The sequence below is a fragment of the Muntiacus reevesi genome, chromosome X (genome assembly GCF_963930625.1).
Source record: "Muntiacus reevesi chromosome X, mMunRee1.1, whole genome shotgun sequence".
In the NCBI taxonomy this organism is placed as follows: Eukaryota; Metazoa; Chordata; class Mammalia; order Artiodactyla; family Cervidae; genus Muntiacus; species Muntiacus reevesi.
Genome location: NC_089271.1, coordinates 131,865,744 through 131,882,955, shown reverse-complemented (window position 1 = coordinate 131,882,955; position 17,212 = coordinate 131,865,744). Strand labels below are relative to the sequence as shown.

General features: G+C 36.5%; 1 protein-coding gene across 1 annotated transcript in view; it reads left to right on the top strand.

Moving 5' to 3' along the window:
* WDR44 (WD repeat domain 44) overlaps window positions 1-17,212 on the top strand; it is a 93,619-nt gene that overhangs the window by 50,230 nt on the left and 26,177 nt on the right. Inside the window, exons 8-12 of the mRNA XM_065914925.1 lie at window positions 5,860-5,943; window positions 10,925-11,031; window positions 12,026-12,177; window positions 14,331-14,469; window positions 15,762-15,826. Coding sequence (XP_065770997.1) covers window positions 5,860-5,943; window positions 10,925-11,031; window positions 12,026-12,177; window positions 14,331-14,469; window positions 15,762-15,826 — 547 coding nt within the window. The remainder of the gene's footprint in view (window positions 1-5,859; window positions 5,944-10,924; window positions 11,032-12,025; window positions 12,178-14,330; window positions 14,470-15,761; window positions 15,827-17,212) is intronic.

The window sequence follows — 17,212 nt, the reverse complement described above, 5'->3', positions numbered from 1 at the left end:
GGATCATTTATTTTTCTGGAATTGAGCTTCAGGAGTTGCTTGTATATTTTTGAGATTAATCCTTTGTCTGTTTCCTCATTTGCTATTATTTTCTCCCAATCTGAGGGCTGTCTTTTCACCTTACTTATAGTTTCCTTTGTTGTGCAAAAGCTTTTAATTTTCATTAGGTCCCATTTGTTTATTTTTGCTTTTACTTCCAATATTCTGGGAGGTGGGTCATAGAAGATCTTGCTGTGATTTATGTCGGAGAGTGTTTTGCCTATGTTCTCCTCTAGGAGTTTTATAGTTTCTGGTCTTACATTTAGATCTTTAATCCATTTTGAGTTTATTTTTGTGTATGGTGTTAGAAAGTGTTCTAGTTTCATTCTTTTACAAGTGGTTGACCAGTTTTCCCAGCACCACTTGTTAAAGAGATTGTCTTTTTTCCATTGTATATCCTTGCCTCCTTTGTCAAAGATAAGGTGTCCATAGGTTCGTGGATTTATCTCTGGGCTTTCTATTCTGTTCCATTGATCTATATTTCTGTCTTTGTGCCAGTACCATACTGTCTTGATGACTGTGGCTTTGTAGTAGAGTCTGAAATCAGGCAGGTTGATTCCTCCAGTTCCATTCTTCTTTCTCAAGATTACTTTGGCTATTCGAGGTTTTTTGTATTTCCATACAAATTGTGAAATTATTTGTTCTAGTTCTGTGAAAAATACCGTTGGTAACTTGATAGGGATTGCATTGAATCTATAGATTGCTTTGGGTAGAATAGCCATTTTGACAATATTGATTCTTCCAATCCATGAACATGGTATGTTTCTCCATCTGTTTGTGTCCTCTGATTTCTTTCATCAATGTTTTATAGTTTTCTGTGTATAGGTCTTTTGTTTCTTTAGGTAGATATACTCCTAAGTATTTTATTCTTTTTGTTGCAGTGGTGAATGGTATTGTTTCCTTAATTTCTCTTTCTGTGTTATCATTGTTAGTATATAGGAATGCAAGGGATTTCTGTGTGTTAATTTTATATCCTGCAACTTTGCTATATTCATTGATTAGCTCTAGTAATTTTCTGGAAGAGTCTTTAGGGTTTTCTATGTAGAGGATCATGTCATCTGCAAACAGCGAGAGTTTCACTTCTTCTTTTCCTATCTGGATTCCTTTTACGTCTTTTTCTGCTCTGATTGCTGTGGCCAAAACTTCCAAAACTATGTTGAATAGTAGTGGTGAGAGTGGGCATCCTTGTCTTGTTCCTGATTTCAGAGGAAATGGTTTCAATTTTTCACCATTGAGGGTGATGCTTGCTGTGGGTTTGTCATATATAGCTTCTATTATGTTGAGGTATGTCCCTTCTATTCCTGCTTTCTGGAGAGTTTTAATCGTAAATGAGTGTTGAATTTTGTCAAAGGCTTTCTCTGCATCTATTGAGATAATCATATGGTTTTTATCTTTCAATTTGTTAATGTGGTGTATTACGTTGATTGATTTGCGGATATTAAAGAATCCTTGCATTCCTGGGATAAAGCTCACTTGGTCATGGTGTATGATTTTTTTAATATGTTGTTGGATTCTGTTTGCTAGAATTTTGTTAAGGATTTTTGCATCTATGTTCATCAGTGATATTGGCCTGTAGTTTTCTTTTTTTGTGGCATCTTTGTCTGATTTTGGAATTAGGGTGATGGTGGCCTCATAGAATGAGTTTGGAAGTTTACCTTCATCTGCAATTTTCTGGAAGAGTTTGAGTAAGATAGGTGTTAGCTCTTCTCTAAATTTTTGGTAGAATTCAGCTGTGAAGCCATCTGGTCCTGGGCTTTTGTTTGCTGGAAGATTTTTGATTACAGTTTCGATTTCCTTGCTTGTGATGGTTCTGTTAAGATCTTCTATTTCTTCCTGGTTCAGTTTTGGAAAGTTATACTTTTCTAAGAATTTGTCCATTTCATCCAAGTTGTCCATTTTATTGGCATAGAGCTGCTGGTAGTAGTCTCTTATGATCCTTTGGATTTCAGTGTTGTCTGTTGTGATCTCTCCATTTTCATTTCTTATTTTGTTAATTTGGTTCTTCTCTCTTTGTTTTTTAATGAGTCTTGCTAATGGTTTGTCAATTTTGTTTATTTTTTCAAAAAACCAGCTCTTAGCTTTGTTGATTTTTGCTATGGTCTCTTTAGTTTCTTTTGCATTTATTTCTGCCCTAATTTTTAAGATTTCTTTCCTTCTGCTAACCCTGGGGTTCTTCATTTCTTCCTTCTCTACTTGCTTTAGGTGTAGAGTTAGGTTATTTATTTGGCTTTTTTCTTGTTTCTTGATGTAAGCCTGTAATGCTATGAACCTTCCCCTTAGCACTGCTTTTACAGTGTCCCATAGGTTTGGGGTTGTTGTGTTTTCATTTTCATTCGTTTCTATGCATATTTTGATTTCTTTTTTGATTTCTTCTATGATTTGTTGGTTATTCAGAAGCGTGTTATTTAGCCTCCATATGTTTGAATTTTTAACAATTTTTTTCCTGTAATTGAGATCTAATCTTACTGCACTGTGGTCAGAAAAGATGACTGGAATGATTTCAGTTTTTTGGAATTTTCCCAGACCAGATTTATGGCCCAGGATGTGATCTATTCTGGAGAAGGTTCCGTGTGCACTTGAGAAAAAGGTGAAGTTGGTTGTTTTGGGGTGAAATGTCCTATAGATATCAATTAGGTCTAGCTGGTCCATTGTATCATTTAAGGTTTGTGTTTCCTTTTTGATTTTCTGTTTAGTTGATCTATCCATAGTTGTGAGTGGGGTATTAAAGTCTCCCACTATTATTGTGTTACTATTAATTTCCTCTTTCATACTCGTTAGCGTTTGCTGTACATATTGCGGTGCTCCTATGTTGGGTGCATATATATTTATAATTGTTATATCTTCTTCTTGGATTGATCCTTTGATCATTATGTAGTGTCCTTCTTTGTCTCTTTCTTCTTCTTGGATTGATCCTTTGATCATTATGTAGTGTCCTTCTTTGTCTCTTTTCACATCCTTTATTTGAAAGTCTACTTTATGCGACTCCTGCTTTCTTTTGGTCTCCGTTTGTGTGAAATATTTTTTTCCAGCCCTTCACTTTTAGTCTGTGTGTGTCTCTTGTTTTGAGGTGGGTCTCTTGTAGACAGCATATATAGGGGTCTTGTTTTTGTATCCATTCAGCCAATCTTTGTCTTTTGGTTGGGGCATTGAACCCATTTATGTTTAACGTAATTATTCATAGGTGTGGACCCGTTGCCATTTACTTTGTTGTTTTGGGTTCACGTTTATACAGCCTTTCTGCATTTCCTGTCTAGAGAAGATCCTTTAGCATTTGTTGAAGAGCTGGTTTGGTGGTGCTGAATTCTCTCAGCTTTTGCTTGTCTGTAAAGCTTTTGAATTCTCCTTCATATCTGAATGAGATCCTTGCTGGGTACAGTAATCTCAGTTGTAGGTTATTCTCTTTCATTACTTTCAGTATGTCCTGCCATTCCTTTCTGGCCTGGAGGGTTTCTATTGATAGATCAGCTGTTATCCTTATAGGAATCCCTTTGTGTGTTATTTGTTGTTTCTCCCTTGCTGCTTTTAGTATTTGTTCTTTGTGTTTGATCTTTGTTAATTTGATTAATATGTGTCTTGGGGTGTTTCGCCTTGGGTTTATCCTGTTTGGGACTCTCTGGGTTTCTTGGACTTGGGTGGCTATTTCCTTCCCCATTTTAGGGAAGTTTTCAGCTATTATCTCCTCGAGTATTTTCTCATGGCCTTTCTTTTTGTCTTCTACTTCTGGGACTCCTATGATTCGAATATTGGGGCGTTTCACATTGTCCCAGAGGTCCCTGAGGTTGTCCTCATTTCTTTTGATCCTTTTTTCTTTTTTCCTCTCTGCTTCATTTATTTCCACCATTCTATCTTCTACCTCACTTATCCTATCTTCTGTCTCCGTTATTCTACTCTTGGTTCCCTCCAGAGTGTTTTTGATCTCATTCATTGCATTATTCATTTTTAATTGACTCTTTTTTATTTCTTCTAGGTCTTTATTAAACATTTCTTGCATCTTTTCAATCTTTGTCTCCAGGCTATTTATCTGTAACTCCATTTTGCTTTCAAGATTTTGGATCATTTTTATTATCATTATTCTAAATTCTTTTTCAGGTGGATTCCCTATCTCCTCCTCTTTTGTTTGACTTGGTGGGCTTTTTTCATGTTCCTTTACCTGTTGGGTATTTCTTTGCCTTTTCATCTTGTTTAGATTGCTGTGTCTGGAGTGGGCTTTCTGTATTCTGGAGGTCTGTGGTTCCTTTTTATTGTGGAGGTTTTACCCAGTGGGTGGGGTTAGACGATTGGCTTGTCATGGTTTCGCATCAGGGTCTTTTCAAATGAGCCAGCTCTTCGCATGAGGTGGCCAAAGTATTGGAGTTTCAGCTTCAACATCAGTCCTTACAATGAATACTCGGGACTGATCTCCTTTAGGATGGACTGGTTGAATCTCCTTGCAGTCCAGGGGACTCCCAAGTGTCTTCTCCAACACCACAGTTCAAAAGCATCAATTCTTTGGTGCTCAGCTTTCTTTATAGTCCAACTCTCACATCCATACATGACCACTGGAAAAACCATACCCTTGACTAGACGGACCTTTGTTGGCAAAGTAATGTCTCTACTTTTTAATATGCTATCTAGGTTGGTCATAACTTTCCTTCCAAGGAGTAAGCATCTTTTAATTTCATGGCTGCAATCACCATCTGCAGTGATTTTGGAGCCCCCAAAAATAAAGTCAGCCACTGTTTCCACTTTTTCCCCATCTATTTGCCATGAAGTGGTGGGACTGGATTCCATGATGTGTCTTAAATATCATAATATTTGGTTTGTCTTCTTTTAAAATGATTTTTATTATTCTAGAGAGAATATTAAAACATAAGAGGCTAAAAAGCCATGTGGGATAAATACCTGGTCTTCTGAAACCTTGCTTTAAAGATCAGAAATTTTATAAATAATTGTATTGTCTTTTTAGGGTCAGACAGTGTCTTTAGAGTGAAATGATTGTCTTTACTGTGAGAAATATGTAGACCCAAGAAGTAATTTCTGTGAAACCAAAGCTTTCACATGATGTGCCTGATAAGTAAGGAGGAAGATATTTACAAGTTAATTTGTCATTTCTGCGCAGCATGTTTTACCCAGCACAATACCTTTTTTGTGTTAGTTTTTTCATAAATTCCTGAATTGCATTTGTTTATGTTTTATGCATTGTACCATCTTTCAAGTCTTTTAATTCTCAGGGTCTTTTAAATTAAACCTACATAAAGCATGTAAACATTTTTTTTCTTAACACTGATTAGTTAATTGTATAGTAAGTATACATAGAGAGTTTTGAGAAGTTTTGAGAAATGGCTTCTTTTAAAATGACTTCTTCTTACACAGAGTGAGGTGAGCCAGAAAGATAAAGATCATTACAGTATACTAACACATATATACGGAACTTAGAAAGATGGTAACGATGGCCCTATATGCAGGGCAGAAGAAGAGACGCAGAAGTACAGAACAGACTTTTGAACTCTGTGGGAGAAGGGGAGGGTGGGATGTTTCGAAAGAACAGCATGTATATTATCTGTGGTGAAACAGACCACCAGCCCAGGTGGGAGGCATGAGTCAAGTGCTCGGGCCTGTTGGGCTGGGAAGATCCAGAGGAATCGGGTGGAGAGGGAGGTGGGATGGGAGACCAGGATGGGGAATACGTGTAACTCTATGGCTGATTCACATCAATGTATGACAAAACCCCCTGAAAAATAAAAAAAAAAATAATTAAAAAAAAATAAATTAAAAAAAAAATAAAATAAAACTCTGTTACCCTTAAAAAATAAAATAAAATAAAATGACTTCTTCTTGTAGTAATGATGCAGCACAGTCAGACGATGAAGAGAAGTTACAGTCTCAACAAACAGATACTGATGGTGGACGGTTAAAACAGAAAACGTGAGTTACATCCAATTTCTTCATTTCAGGCTTCTATTACTATGTGTGTGTGTGTGTGTGTGTGTGTGTGTGTGTATTTTATATATGAGAACTGTCATACTGTTTTAAATCTATGCTCTGGCCAGTTTGTTTGTCCACCACCACTCCCTGCCCTTAGGCAATGGATTATGAGTTCCTTGAGGCTATCTTGGTCATTTTTATAGCATCTGACATACAGTAAATGATCAATAACGTTTTGCTTCATGCTTGTATTATTTTTCTAATGGTAGATAGGTACCAGAAGTGTTGGTAGAAGAACATGATTGTTCTTGAAGTTGCTTTTTCCATTTCACAGCATTGCTCCAAATCCTATTTGTCTTTCTAAACTCAACTACATGAGACTCTTCCTGACTACTCCAGTTCATAGTAAAGATTTTCCTGTTCTCAATTTCAATGACAGCCATAGTCTATATACCATATATTTGCTATTTATATTATCTTAAATTGTTTTCTGATTTAAAAAATAAATACATGTTAAACAACTAGACCATAAGAACTGATACTTTGGAACTGTGGTGTTGAAGAAGATTCTTGAGAGTTCTTTGGACTGCAGGGAGATCAAACCTGAATATTCATTGAAAGGACTAATGCTGAAGCTGCAGTACTTTGGCCACCTGATGAGAAGAATTGACTTATTTGAAGAGACCCTGATGCTGGGAAAGATTGAAGGCAGGAGAAAGGGACGACAGAGGATGAGATGTTTGGATGGCTTCACCTACTCAGTGGGCATGAGATTAAGCAGGCTCCATCCAGGAGATGGTGAAAGACAGGGAAGCCTGGCATGCTGCAGTCCGTGGGGTCACAAAGAGTCAGACGTGACTGAATGACTGAACAACAACAATATGTTCCAAAAGGATTTTGATCATACCATTCTTTTTCCCTGTATAAAAATCTAGCACAGTGGTAGACATGTAGGATTTCCTTGATTATACACAAGTCCCTTGTTGTTGAGTCACTCAGTTGTGTCTGACTCTTTGCGACCCCATGGACTGCAACATGCCAGGCTTCCCTGTCCTTCACTATCTCCCAGAGTTTGCTCAGATTCACATCCATTGAGACAATGATGCCATCCAACCATCTCATCCTCTGTCACACCCTTCTCCTGCCCTCAGTCATTCCCAGCATCAGGGTCTTTTCAAATTAGTTGGTGGCTTCAGCTTTGGCATCAGTCCTTCCAATAAATATTCAGGACTGATTTCCTTTAGGATTGACTGGTTTGATCTCCTTGCTGTCCGAGGGACTCTCAAGAGTCTTCTCTAGCACCACAGTTGGAAAGCATCAGTTCTTTGGCACTGAGCTTTCTTTATGATCCAAGTCTCACATCCATACATGACTACTGGAAAAACCATAGCTGTGACTATATGGACCTTTGTCAGCAAAGTGATATCTCTGCTTTTGAATATGCTGTCTATGTTTGTCACAGCTTTTCTTCCAAGGAGCAAGCATCTTTTAATTTGATGGCTGCAGTCACTGTCTGCAGTGATTTTTGGAGCCCAAGAAAATAAAGTCTGTCATTGTTTCCATTGCTTCCCCATCTGTTTGTCATGAAGTGGTGGGACTGGATGCTGTGATCTTCGTTTTATGAATGTTGAGTTTAAAGCCAGCTTTTTCACTCTCCTCTTTCACCTTCATAAAGAGACTCTTTAGTTCTTCCTCACTTTCTGCCATGAGGGTGGTGTCATCTGCATACCTGAGACTATTGATATTTCTCCTCGCAATTTTGATTCCAGCTTGTGATTCATCCAGATTGGCAGGCATTTTTCATGATGTACTCTGCATGCAAGTTAATTAAGCAGGGTGATAATATACAGCCTTGCCATACTCATTTCCCAATTTTGAACTGTCCTTTATTCCATGTCCAGTTCTAACTGTTGCATTTGACCTGCATGTAGGTTTCTCAGGAGACAGGTAAGGTGGTTTGGTATTCCCATCTCTTTAAGAATTTTCCACAATTTGTTGTGATACACAGTCTAAGGCTTTAGTGTCATCAATGAGTCAGAAATAGATGTTTTTCTGGAATTCCTTTGCTTTTTCTATGATCCAGTGGATCTTGGCAATTTGATCTCTGGTTCCTTTGCCTTTTCTTAATCTAGCTTGTACATCTGGAAGTCCTTTAATTGGCAATAATTTAGTATAAGGCCAAAGCGAGTTCTCCACTCAAGTCTGATCTTTTCCTCATGTGGAAAGTATAGCAAAGAAAACACTGAGATTTTTTTAGAAAAGGTATGCCCACAGTGGAGGTATATGATAACACCTCAGCCATCTGGACCCTGGCTGTCTAGCAGTGGCAATTATTAAGGACCGTATAATTAGAATTATTCAGGAGGCGTATAGACATCTAGGAAAGAGTGCTCCATGCAGTAAAGCTCATTATTTTTTAAAAAGAAAAGCTCCTCAGGTTTATTGAAAACCTTTATACTTACTTTTTACATAATTTTTAAAAAGTCTGGTCATCTGATGTTATATCTCAGAGCAAAATAGAAGCATCAAACCATGACAGATATAAGTTAGCACATACGAATGTCAGAGAATATTCTGATTGCAAGAGAAGAATCAGGAAAATGATAAAAAGGACTCATATATTGCTCAGCCATTCCACATGGCAGTGCTTTCAACTTCTTCTCACATCATGATGTTCAGAACATGGTATTATTTGCACTGAATCCTGGGGTAAGCTGATGAGGCAGCTGATGGTCAGAAGAGACTGACCCAGGGCTCTGGCTTCTCTGGGCCCTACCCTGTTGTCTTGAAGGCTGAGAGGGGAACCATTATTATGGCCCACTTGCAATCATTTGAGAAGCCTTGGTGTATTCAGTTCAGTTCAGTTCAATTCAGTTGCTCAGTCGTGTCTTGACTCTTTGCGACCCCATGAATCGCAGTATGCCAGGCCTCTCTGTCCATCACCAACTCCCGGAGTTTACTCAAACTCATGTCCATCGAGTCGGTGATTCCATCCAGCCGTCTCATCCTCTGTCGTCCCCTTCTCCTCCTGCCCCCAATCCCTCCCAGCATCAGGTGTATTAAAGAATAGTAAAGATGGTAACTGACCCTATTTATTAAAGAAACTTATTAAGCATTAAGTACCATTGAAGAAGGCACAAATGTATGTATTTTAGAGATGGTCTCATACAAACTGGCTAAAATATCTGCTTTCTTGCTTATAGTAGTAGTAAACCTATAGTTAACCAGAAAAATATAACTTCAGTTATAAATAGCAGAGACCTTATTGTGGTTTTTAAAATGGTTTATCTGTTTTTAATCTCTATATTTATTTAACCTCTGTATCACAGGTATAAACTAGTGGTTACCAGTGGGGAGAGGGAAGAAGGGAGAGGCAAGATAGGGGCAGGGAATTAAGAGATACACACTGCTATGTATAAAATAAGCTACAAGAATATATTGTACAGCATGGGGGATATAGCCACTATTTTATAATAACTTTATTTAATTTTTATTTTATATTGGAGTATAGTTGACTTTCAATATCATGTTAGCTTGACTGGTGTACAGCAAAGTGATTCAGTTATGCATGTGCATATATTCATTCTTTTTCAGATTCTTTTCCCATATAAGTTATTAGAGAATATTGAATAGGGTTTCCTGTGCTATACAGTAGATCCTTGTTGATTATCTATTTTATATATAGTAGTATGTATATGTCAATCCCAAACTCCTAATTTATCTCCCCCCTCCACCTTTCCCCTTTGGTAACTGTAAGTTTGTTTTCGAAATCTGTGAGTATGTTTCTGTTTTGTAAATAAGTTCATTTGTATCGTTTTTTTAGATTCCACATGTAAGTGATAACATACGATATTTGTGTTTGTCTGACTTACTTCACTTATGTATGATAACCTCTAGGTCCGTCCATGTTGCTACAAATCTCATTATTTCATTCTTTTTATGGCTGAGTAATATTCCATTGTATATATGTACCTCATCTTCTTTATTCATTCCTTTGTTGATGGACATTTAGGTTGCTTCCCTGTCTTGGCTGTTGTGAGTAATGTACATTGGGGATGCATGTATCTTTTCAAAGTGTGCTTTTCTCCAGATATATGCCCAGAGGAGTGGGATTGCTGGACCACATGGTAGTTCTTTTTTTATTTTTTTAAGGAGTCTCCATACTGTTCTCCATAGTGGTTTTACCAATTTAAATTCCCACCAACATGTGGGAGGTTTCCCTTTTTGCTCTACCCTCTCCAGCATTTATTGTTTGTAGACTTTCTGATGATGACCATTCTGGCTGGTGTGAGGTGATGCCTCATTGTAGTTTTGATTTGCATTTCTCTAGTAATTAGTAATGTTGAAGCATCTTGCTGTCTGCTTTTTTGCCATCTATATGTCTTCTTTGGAGAAATATCTCTTTAGATCTTCTGCTAATTTTTAATTGGATTGTATTGTTTTGGGGGTTTTTTTGATATTCAGCTGTCAGGAGCTGTTTTTTATATTTTGGAGATTAGTCCCTTGCTGGTCACTTCATTTGCAAATATTTTCTCCCATTCTGTGGGTTGTCTTTTGTTTGTGATTTCCTTTGCTGTGCAAATGCTTTTAAGTTTAATTAGATCCCATTTTTTTGTTTTTATTTTCATTACTCCAGGAGTTAGATCCAAAAAGATAGTGCTGCAATTTATGCCAATGAGTGTTATACCTATGTTTTCCTCTAGTGACATAATGCTGTAGAGGATATGATACTGTCATTGGGGAGAACTGCCTATATTTCCTTTGTAGCCATATTGATTTGAGTATATTTGTTCCATAGAACAAGGGATTTGGGGAGTTAAACACCTACTATTTATATAAAAAAGGAGTTATTTCAAAATGATAGACTTTACCAGTTACAGCTCATGAGATTATCTGTGAATTGTTGAACTTTTACAGTTAGTTGAGTTAATAAGAAGTAATCTGGGTTGGTTTTTTTTTTTTTTTTTACATTTTTGGTAAGGACTCAACTAAAGAAGTTCCTAGGAAAATCAGTAAAGAGAGCGAAGCACCTTGCTGAGGAATATGGTGAACGTGCTGTAAATAAAGTTAAAAGTGTTAGAGATGAAGGTAAGGGAAATAGAACCCTTCAACTGAATATTTAATTGATTTGTAGTCATTTAAGTTTAGCCTGAGGTTTATAAGAAACATTCTGTTTTATTGAAAGTAGTAAATCTTTATAGTTTTTATCTTAGCATTTCAATAAATCATGTTACTCTCACTATCAATTTTATGAGTGGAAAGAAAAATTTATTTATCTTAAACATGAATTTGTACATATTTTGCGACTGTGACAACTTGGAAGAGTTGATTGTTCAATAATCAGTCGTAAATTAGTTTTGTAAGACTAGTGTTTATAAATATTCTCAAAATTAGGTAAATTTTCTGAATTTCTGTACCTTAACTTCCTGTGCCCTTATTATAGCTGTATTCATTTGTTTTATTTAGTAAGCACTTATATAGTATTTATTCTGTGCCAAACACTGTTCTCAGCACTTTCACCTGTATGAACTCATTTACTCCTCTTAAAAAGTCTATCAAGTAAGTACCATTATTGTTGTTGTTTAGTCACAATGTCATATCTGACTCTTTGTGACTCTGTGGACTCTAGCCCACCAGGCTCCTCTGTCCATGGGTTTTCCCAGGCAAGAATACTTCAGTGTGTTGCCATTTCCTTCTCCAAGGGATCTTCTCGACCCAGGGGTTGAACCCATGTCTCCTGCATTGCAGGCGGGTTCTTTACCACTGAGCCACCAGGGAAACCCCCATGACTGAGTACAGTGGGGATACCATTATTATCCCATTTTATAGATGGAAAACTGAGGCACAGAAAGGTCGAATACCTTGCCCATAGTCACATAGATAATAAATGACAGAGCGGAATTTGGACCCAGGCAGTCTGGTACTACCAGACTCCATGCTGCTAAACCAATATGCTATTTAGTAGTAGACAGATTTTGCTTTTTCCAATTAATGAATCTTCTTGGTAAGCAGTAGATATGAAAATATGATTGTAGCAATATCTACATTAGCTAGTGATGCTTTCTATTGCTTTTCTATTCAGTTTTTCATACTGATCAAGATGATCCTTCATCAAGTGATGATGAAGGAATGCCGTACACAAGACCAGTTAAATTCAAAGCAGCACATGGCTTCAAAGGACCTTACGATTTTGATCAGATCAAAGTGGTACAAGATCTTAGTGGTGAACATATGGTAAGCAACCTTTTCATTTTTTAGGATTGATTCTGTTTTCATTGAGAGAAATAATTTGGCTTCTATAAAGCTGATGTCTTCTTATGTATATAGTTTTGCTAGCCAGAGCCATGAAGAGTGAATTGATATTAATATGATTTAATGAATAAGTAATGCAGAGTCTGTCTCTGAATTGTTGTTCAAGAAGTGACTTATAAGTAAACTCTAGGCCTGTATCATTAAGAAAGCTATGTAAACTTCCTTTTACCAAAGAAAGGTACCAAACTTAAAAGCAATTAAGGGTGATCTGTCACTTTGAACAATGTTTAAAATGTTCCTTGGTATATTTTAAATAATTTATACAAATGTTTCAGAAGCTCAGTATATTTTGTGAAGTGAAAGAGCAAAGAGAGAGGTAGAGGTACAGGTTGTCTTAAAATGTACCAAAGTAGATGTCAAGTTCACAAAGTACATCACAGTTACCCCCTGAAAATGCTAGAAACACAAGGAAGAGTGTAATAAACTCGAGCTGGATAAGTGATGCCGTGGGTCTTTGACCAGGGGATCTACTTATCTATTTATATTTTTAAATCTAAAAGTTGGCTTATACATATCAGGTGGCAACCAGATTTGAATTTATTTGGTGCTTATAATCTACACATAAAACGTTTGAGTAGTAGAGCATAGGGAACTATATTCAATATCCTGTGATAAACTATAATGGAAAAGAGTATGAAAAAGAATATGTATTACATTTACAACTGAATCACTGTGCTATATGGCAGAAATTAACATTGTAAATCAGTTACACTTCAATAAAATAAAAGTTTTTAAAAAGCTTGAGTTGTTTATAGTAAGTTCCTTAAGAAATCTGATGAATTTCCTTGTACTGTATTGAGTCTCTGTCAGTATTTCCAGTTTTAAGTTAAAATCTCATGGCAATAAGCTCCAAATGACAAATTTCTTAACGTTTTTGTGGGAATTTTGTGGAAATGAATATTCCAGTAAATAAACTGTTAGCTCTAACTTGGATGATCTTTTTGATCTGCATAGATGTATGTTATCAGTTTAATAGTGGTTATAAGATTATTTGGGATTTGGCGTTTCCAATTTAAGGATTCACATTCTTTATTGCTTTCCCCCACATACCTCCCCATTCTTTTCAGTACTATCTGTCTGGGAATTTTAGCAGTATGTTACAAAACTTTTTTTTCTGGGGAGAAAAACAGAATGAGACCACACCATTGCAACATTTCCAAATGCCCTGTGCTGTGAGGGTTACTGCTAAGGTGCACCTTTTTCTTCCCTCAGCCCTTCTCAGGAGTTGTTATTGCTATTCTCAGGGCTGTGCCCCCTCCTATCCTACTTGCTGTCATGTTCAGCTAGGAGACTAAGACCACAAACTAGGATTTGTACTTTTGCAGTGAAGATTTCTGGCTACCTCAGATCTCCCATTTTCATTAATATGTGGACAATATATGGGTCTTGAAGTTGTTAGTTTACATTATAGCAAACTGCAGCTCAGCTGTCTTTCCCCTGTCTTCGAAAGCCCCTTTTGTGGTATTATAGCACCACTGGACTGTTAGCTTTAAGTGGTTCTAGTAATGTGAGCGTTATTTTGGTATACAATAAGTCCCCTACATATAAACCTTCAACCTGCGAACTTTCAAAGATGCGAACCAGAGTTCACATGTCCAATCACGTAAGTTAGTTCACGTGTCTGGCATACATGGTCACATGTGTGCATCCTCTACAAGTGGTTGTGCTTTTGTGTACTTTACTGTATAGAGTACAGTAGTACAGTATCCTTCCAGGATGTCTGGAAGCAAGTATAAAAGCAGTGGTGATGTAGCTGGTACTACTGTACTTTTCAAGGTACTGTGCTGTTAGATTAAAAATGTTGTCTTAATTTTTTATGTTGTGTATTATTTGTTTGGAAAGTATCATAAGTCTATTACAGTACTATATAGCTGATTGTGTTAGTTGGGTACCTAAGCTAACTTTGTTGGAGTTAAGAACAAATTGGATTTATGAAGGCACTTTTGGAATGGAATTTGTTCATATGCAGGGACTTTACTGTATGTACAATTTGGCATCCAACTTATAAGTATTTATTTTTGGCTGAAAAATAATGTCTCAGCTTTTCAACTTTGAACCTTCCTTTGTTTTCACAGGGAGCTGTGTGGACCATGAAATTTTCTCACTGTGGCAGATTACTTGCCTCTGCTGGACAAGACAATGTAGTGAGAATATGGGCTTTAAAAAATGCTTTTGACTATTTCAACAATATGCGAATGAAATACAATACAGAAGGTATTTTTCCTTTATTGGTGGAGTTTAAAAAATCTGGAGACATCTGGCATTTTTACATTTTGGGTGTAATAATGCCCTCTTATCTGGCAATCATTTGCAGCAACCACTACTTTCCATAAAAGCCACAAACCTAAAAGTAAGACAGAAGTCATCAGCAAAAAGCATTTAAACCCAGTGAAAAAAACTACCACAAAGTTTTTGACTTTATCTCTTATCAGGTATACTGCAGAGTTAAATTCATGAACTATTGAGGACAAGGTTGTTTGGTTCCCCTGGTAACTTTCAGTTCTATCCTAGGTTAAAATGAAATGTGTGATTAATCTAGAAAAAGAATGAGAATAATACATACATCTAATAAGTAAAGAATGATTAAGGAAACAAAAGCCTTGGAAAGTAAATGTTATTTGTCAGTACGTCAAAGAGTATATGAAACTAGGTTAAATGGAAAAGAGAGACCCCAGAATATGATGTGTGTACACACGATTACAACTATGTAAAATATTTCTGTATTGTGCTATCAGCAAAGTGTTTAGAATTGATGTTTTAGGAGCTTTAAGTTTATAGGATTCTTTTCTTGTAATTATTGTCATTATTATTTAACTGCAGTACATTTTCACCACAAACCTCTTGCTATCCAATCATCCAAGGCTGAATACATGAAGTTAAGATATGGGAGAAAGAAGAATAGAGGTGACCATGGGCAGGAGTATAGAATATAGTTGAAGTAGTAGTTTGAGGAACATAGAAATCTAGGGAGAGCCACTAAACTGGCCAGCGGGGCCCATATACTTTAGCAGCCCCATGAGGTTGTTTGCAATATGTTCTAATAACATAATTTGAGATGATAATGAGTTGACAGAAAGTAAAGTTATGTCTATTATACATTTCCTTTATTGCCCTGCCTAGAGCAGAAAGACTATTTTCAGTGGCCATTGAGATTTAACCCAGCCCAGACACTTTTTGCCCTTTTATTGTTCATGTTGCTAATTGTTCTGATTGACAAGAATGTCTTCACAATGAATAATGAGGATATAACAATATTTTATTAAATTGGAGATGTGGTTAAGCCAATTTATAAAGAGTCTATATAAAAATAATAAGAACAAATATTTTGGTGCCTAAGAGTTAATGCTTCGCTTGTTTAGAAAAATACATTTTTCTAGAATGATACATTCTATGACTTTTAATTAGGTGTTACTGTATTATTATTTGTGATTGATGTTTTCTCTGTGTGTGTGTGTATACAGTTGTATATACATACGTGCCTTTTTACAATTATTATGTCATTTTAGGACGTGTGTCCCCATCACCTTCTCAGGAAAGTCTAAATTCATCAAAATCTGATACAGATACAGGGGTATGTTCATTATTTTATGGTTACTATTGTTACATGCTATGATTTTTCTTTTACCATAAAGTACCTTATTGTTTATCAGATATTACAGATTCATGAAAGCACTTAAAATTGGATGCATTAGAAATGAGAATTCCTTCTGTTAGAATTAGTAAATGAAAAATTGTGATGGTTAAAGGTTGTCAGACAGTAACTAATATTACTCAAGCTACCATACTATTGTAAATCTAAACAAAAAAAATTCCCTCCCCTCAAATTCACGTGAGATATTTTATTTAAAAATTTTTTCCTATTTTTTGCCCACACCACACAGCATGTGAGATCTTAGTTCCCTGACCAGGGATTGAACCTGTTCCCCCTGCAGTGGAAGCACAGTGTCTTAGACACTGGCCCACCAGGGAAGTCCCTAGATATTTTTAAAATAATAAAAGTAACGAATACCTGAATAAGAAGTAACTAAGAAAAGAAAAAAAGATACTGAAATATCTTAATTTTTCCATCTTCTTGGTTTAGTAAATGTTTTATCCCAGTGTCAGGTAGTTTAAAATATCTTAATGATTTTCATTTGGTCTCAGAGCTGGAAAGTTAAATATAACCAATTTTAAACCTAAAAAGCAGAATGCAAAATATTATTCTAAGCTGTCCCCTGTGGTGCTTATGTATTGAGTGAGGCAAAGGTGATGTCAACAAAGAGAACCTAAAATGTTCACCTGCTCAGTAGTATTTTGCTGGGATTCCATTCACTCTGTAGTATTTGACACTAGTTTTCCCCACTCTGAACGTGCTCCCCCTCAGCTTTCCATGGTTCTGCTCTTCCTTGTTCCCTGCCTGTACCCCTGCTGTCTCTTCCTCTTCCACCCCCTTAAGTATTGCTGTTTCTCTTTGAGTTTTGTCCTTTGTCCATTCTCATTTAAGATATTCACTCACTACCTCCAGTCCTGAACTGGCTTTGGCTCCAAAATTCGTTTTCTTTCAAGAGCTTTATGTTTTTTAAACAACAATGAAATCTTATTGTGCATGCTACCCTTTTCACATAACAATATATAAAGGCTCTCTCCACCTACATGTTCTTTAAGCACATCAATTAACTATACTCCCTCAACAAATGTTTTTTGAGTGTCTGTTACATGTTCCACATACTGCTAGATTCTGCAGAATCAAAGGAGACTTATTTTCTGGCCTCAGGGACCTTGCTGACTAGTGAAATAGATATGCCTGCAGTTATAATATTTGATGGTAATACTCTATCGAAGATACGACACAAATATACAAGTTAGCCTTATGAATCAGGGTGTCAGGAAAAGCTCCCTGGAGGCTTTTGAATGAGGAGTCAATTATGTAAGACAAGGAAGGAAGGGGAGTATCAGAGCAGATAGCAAGTGCAAAAGT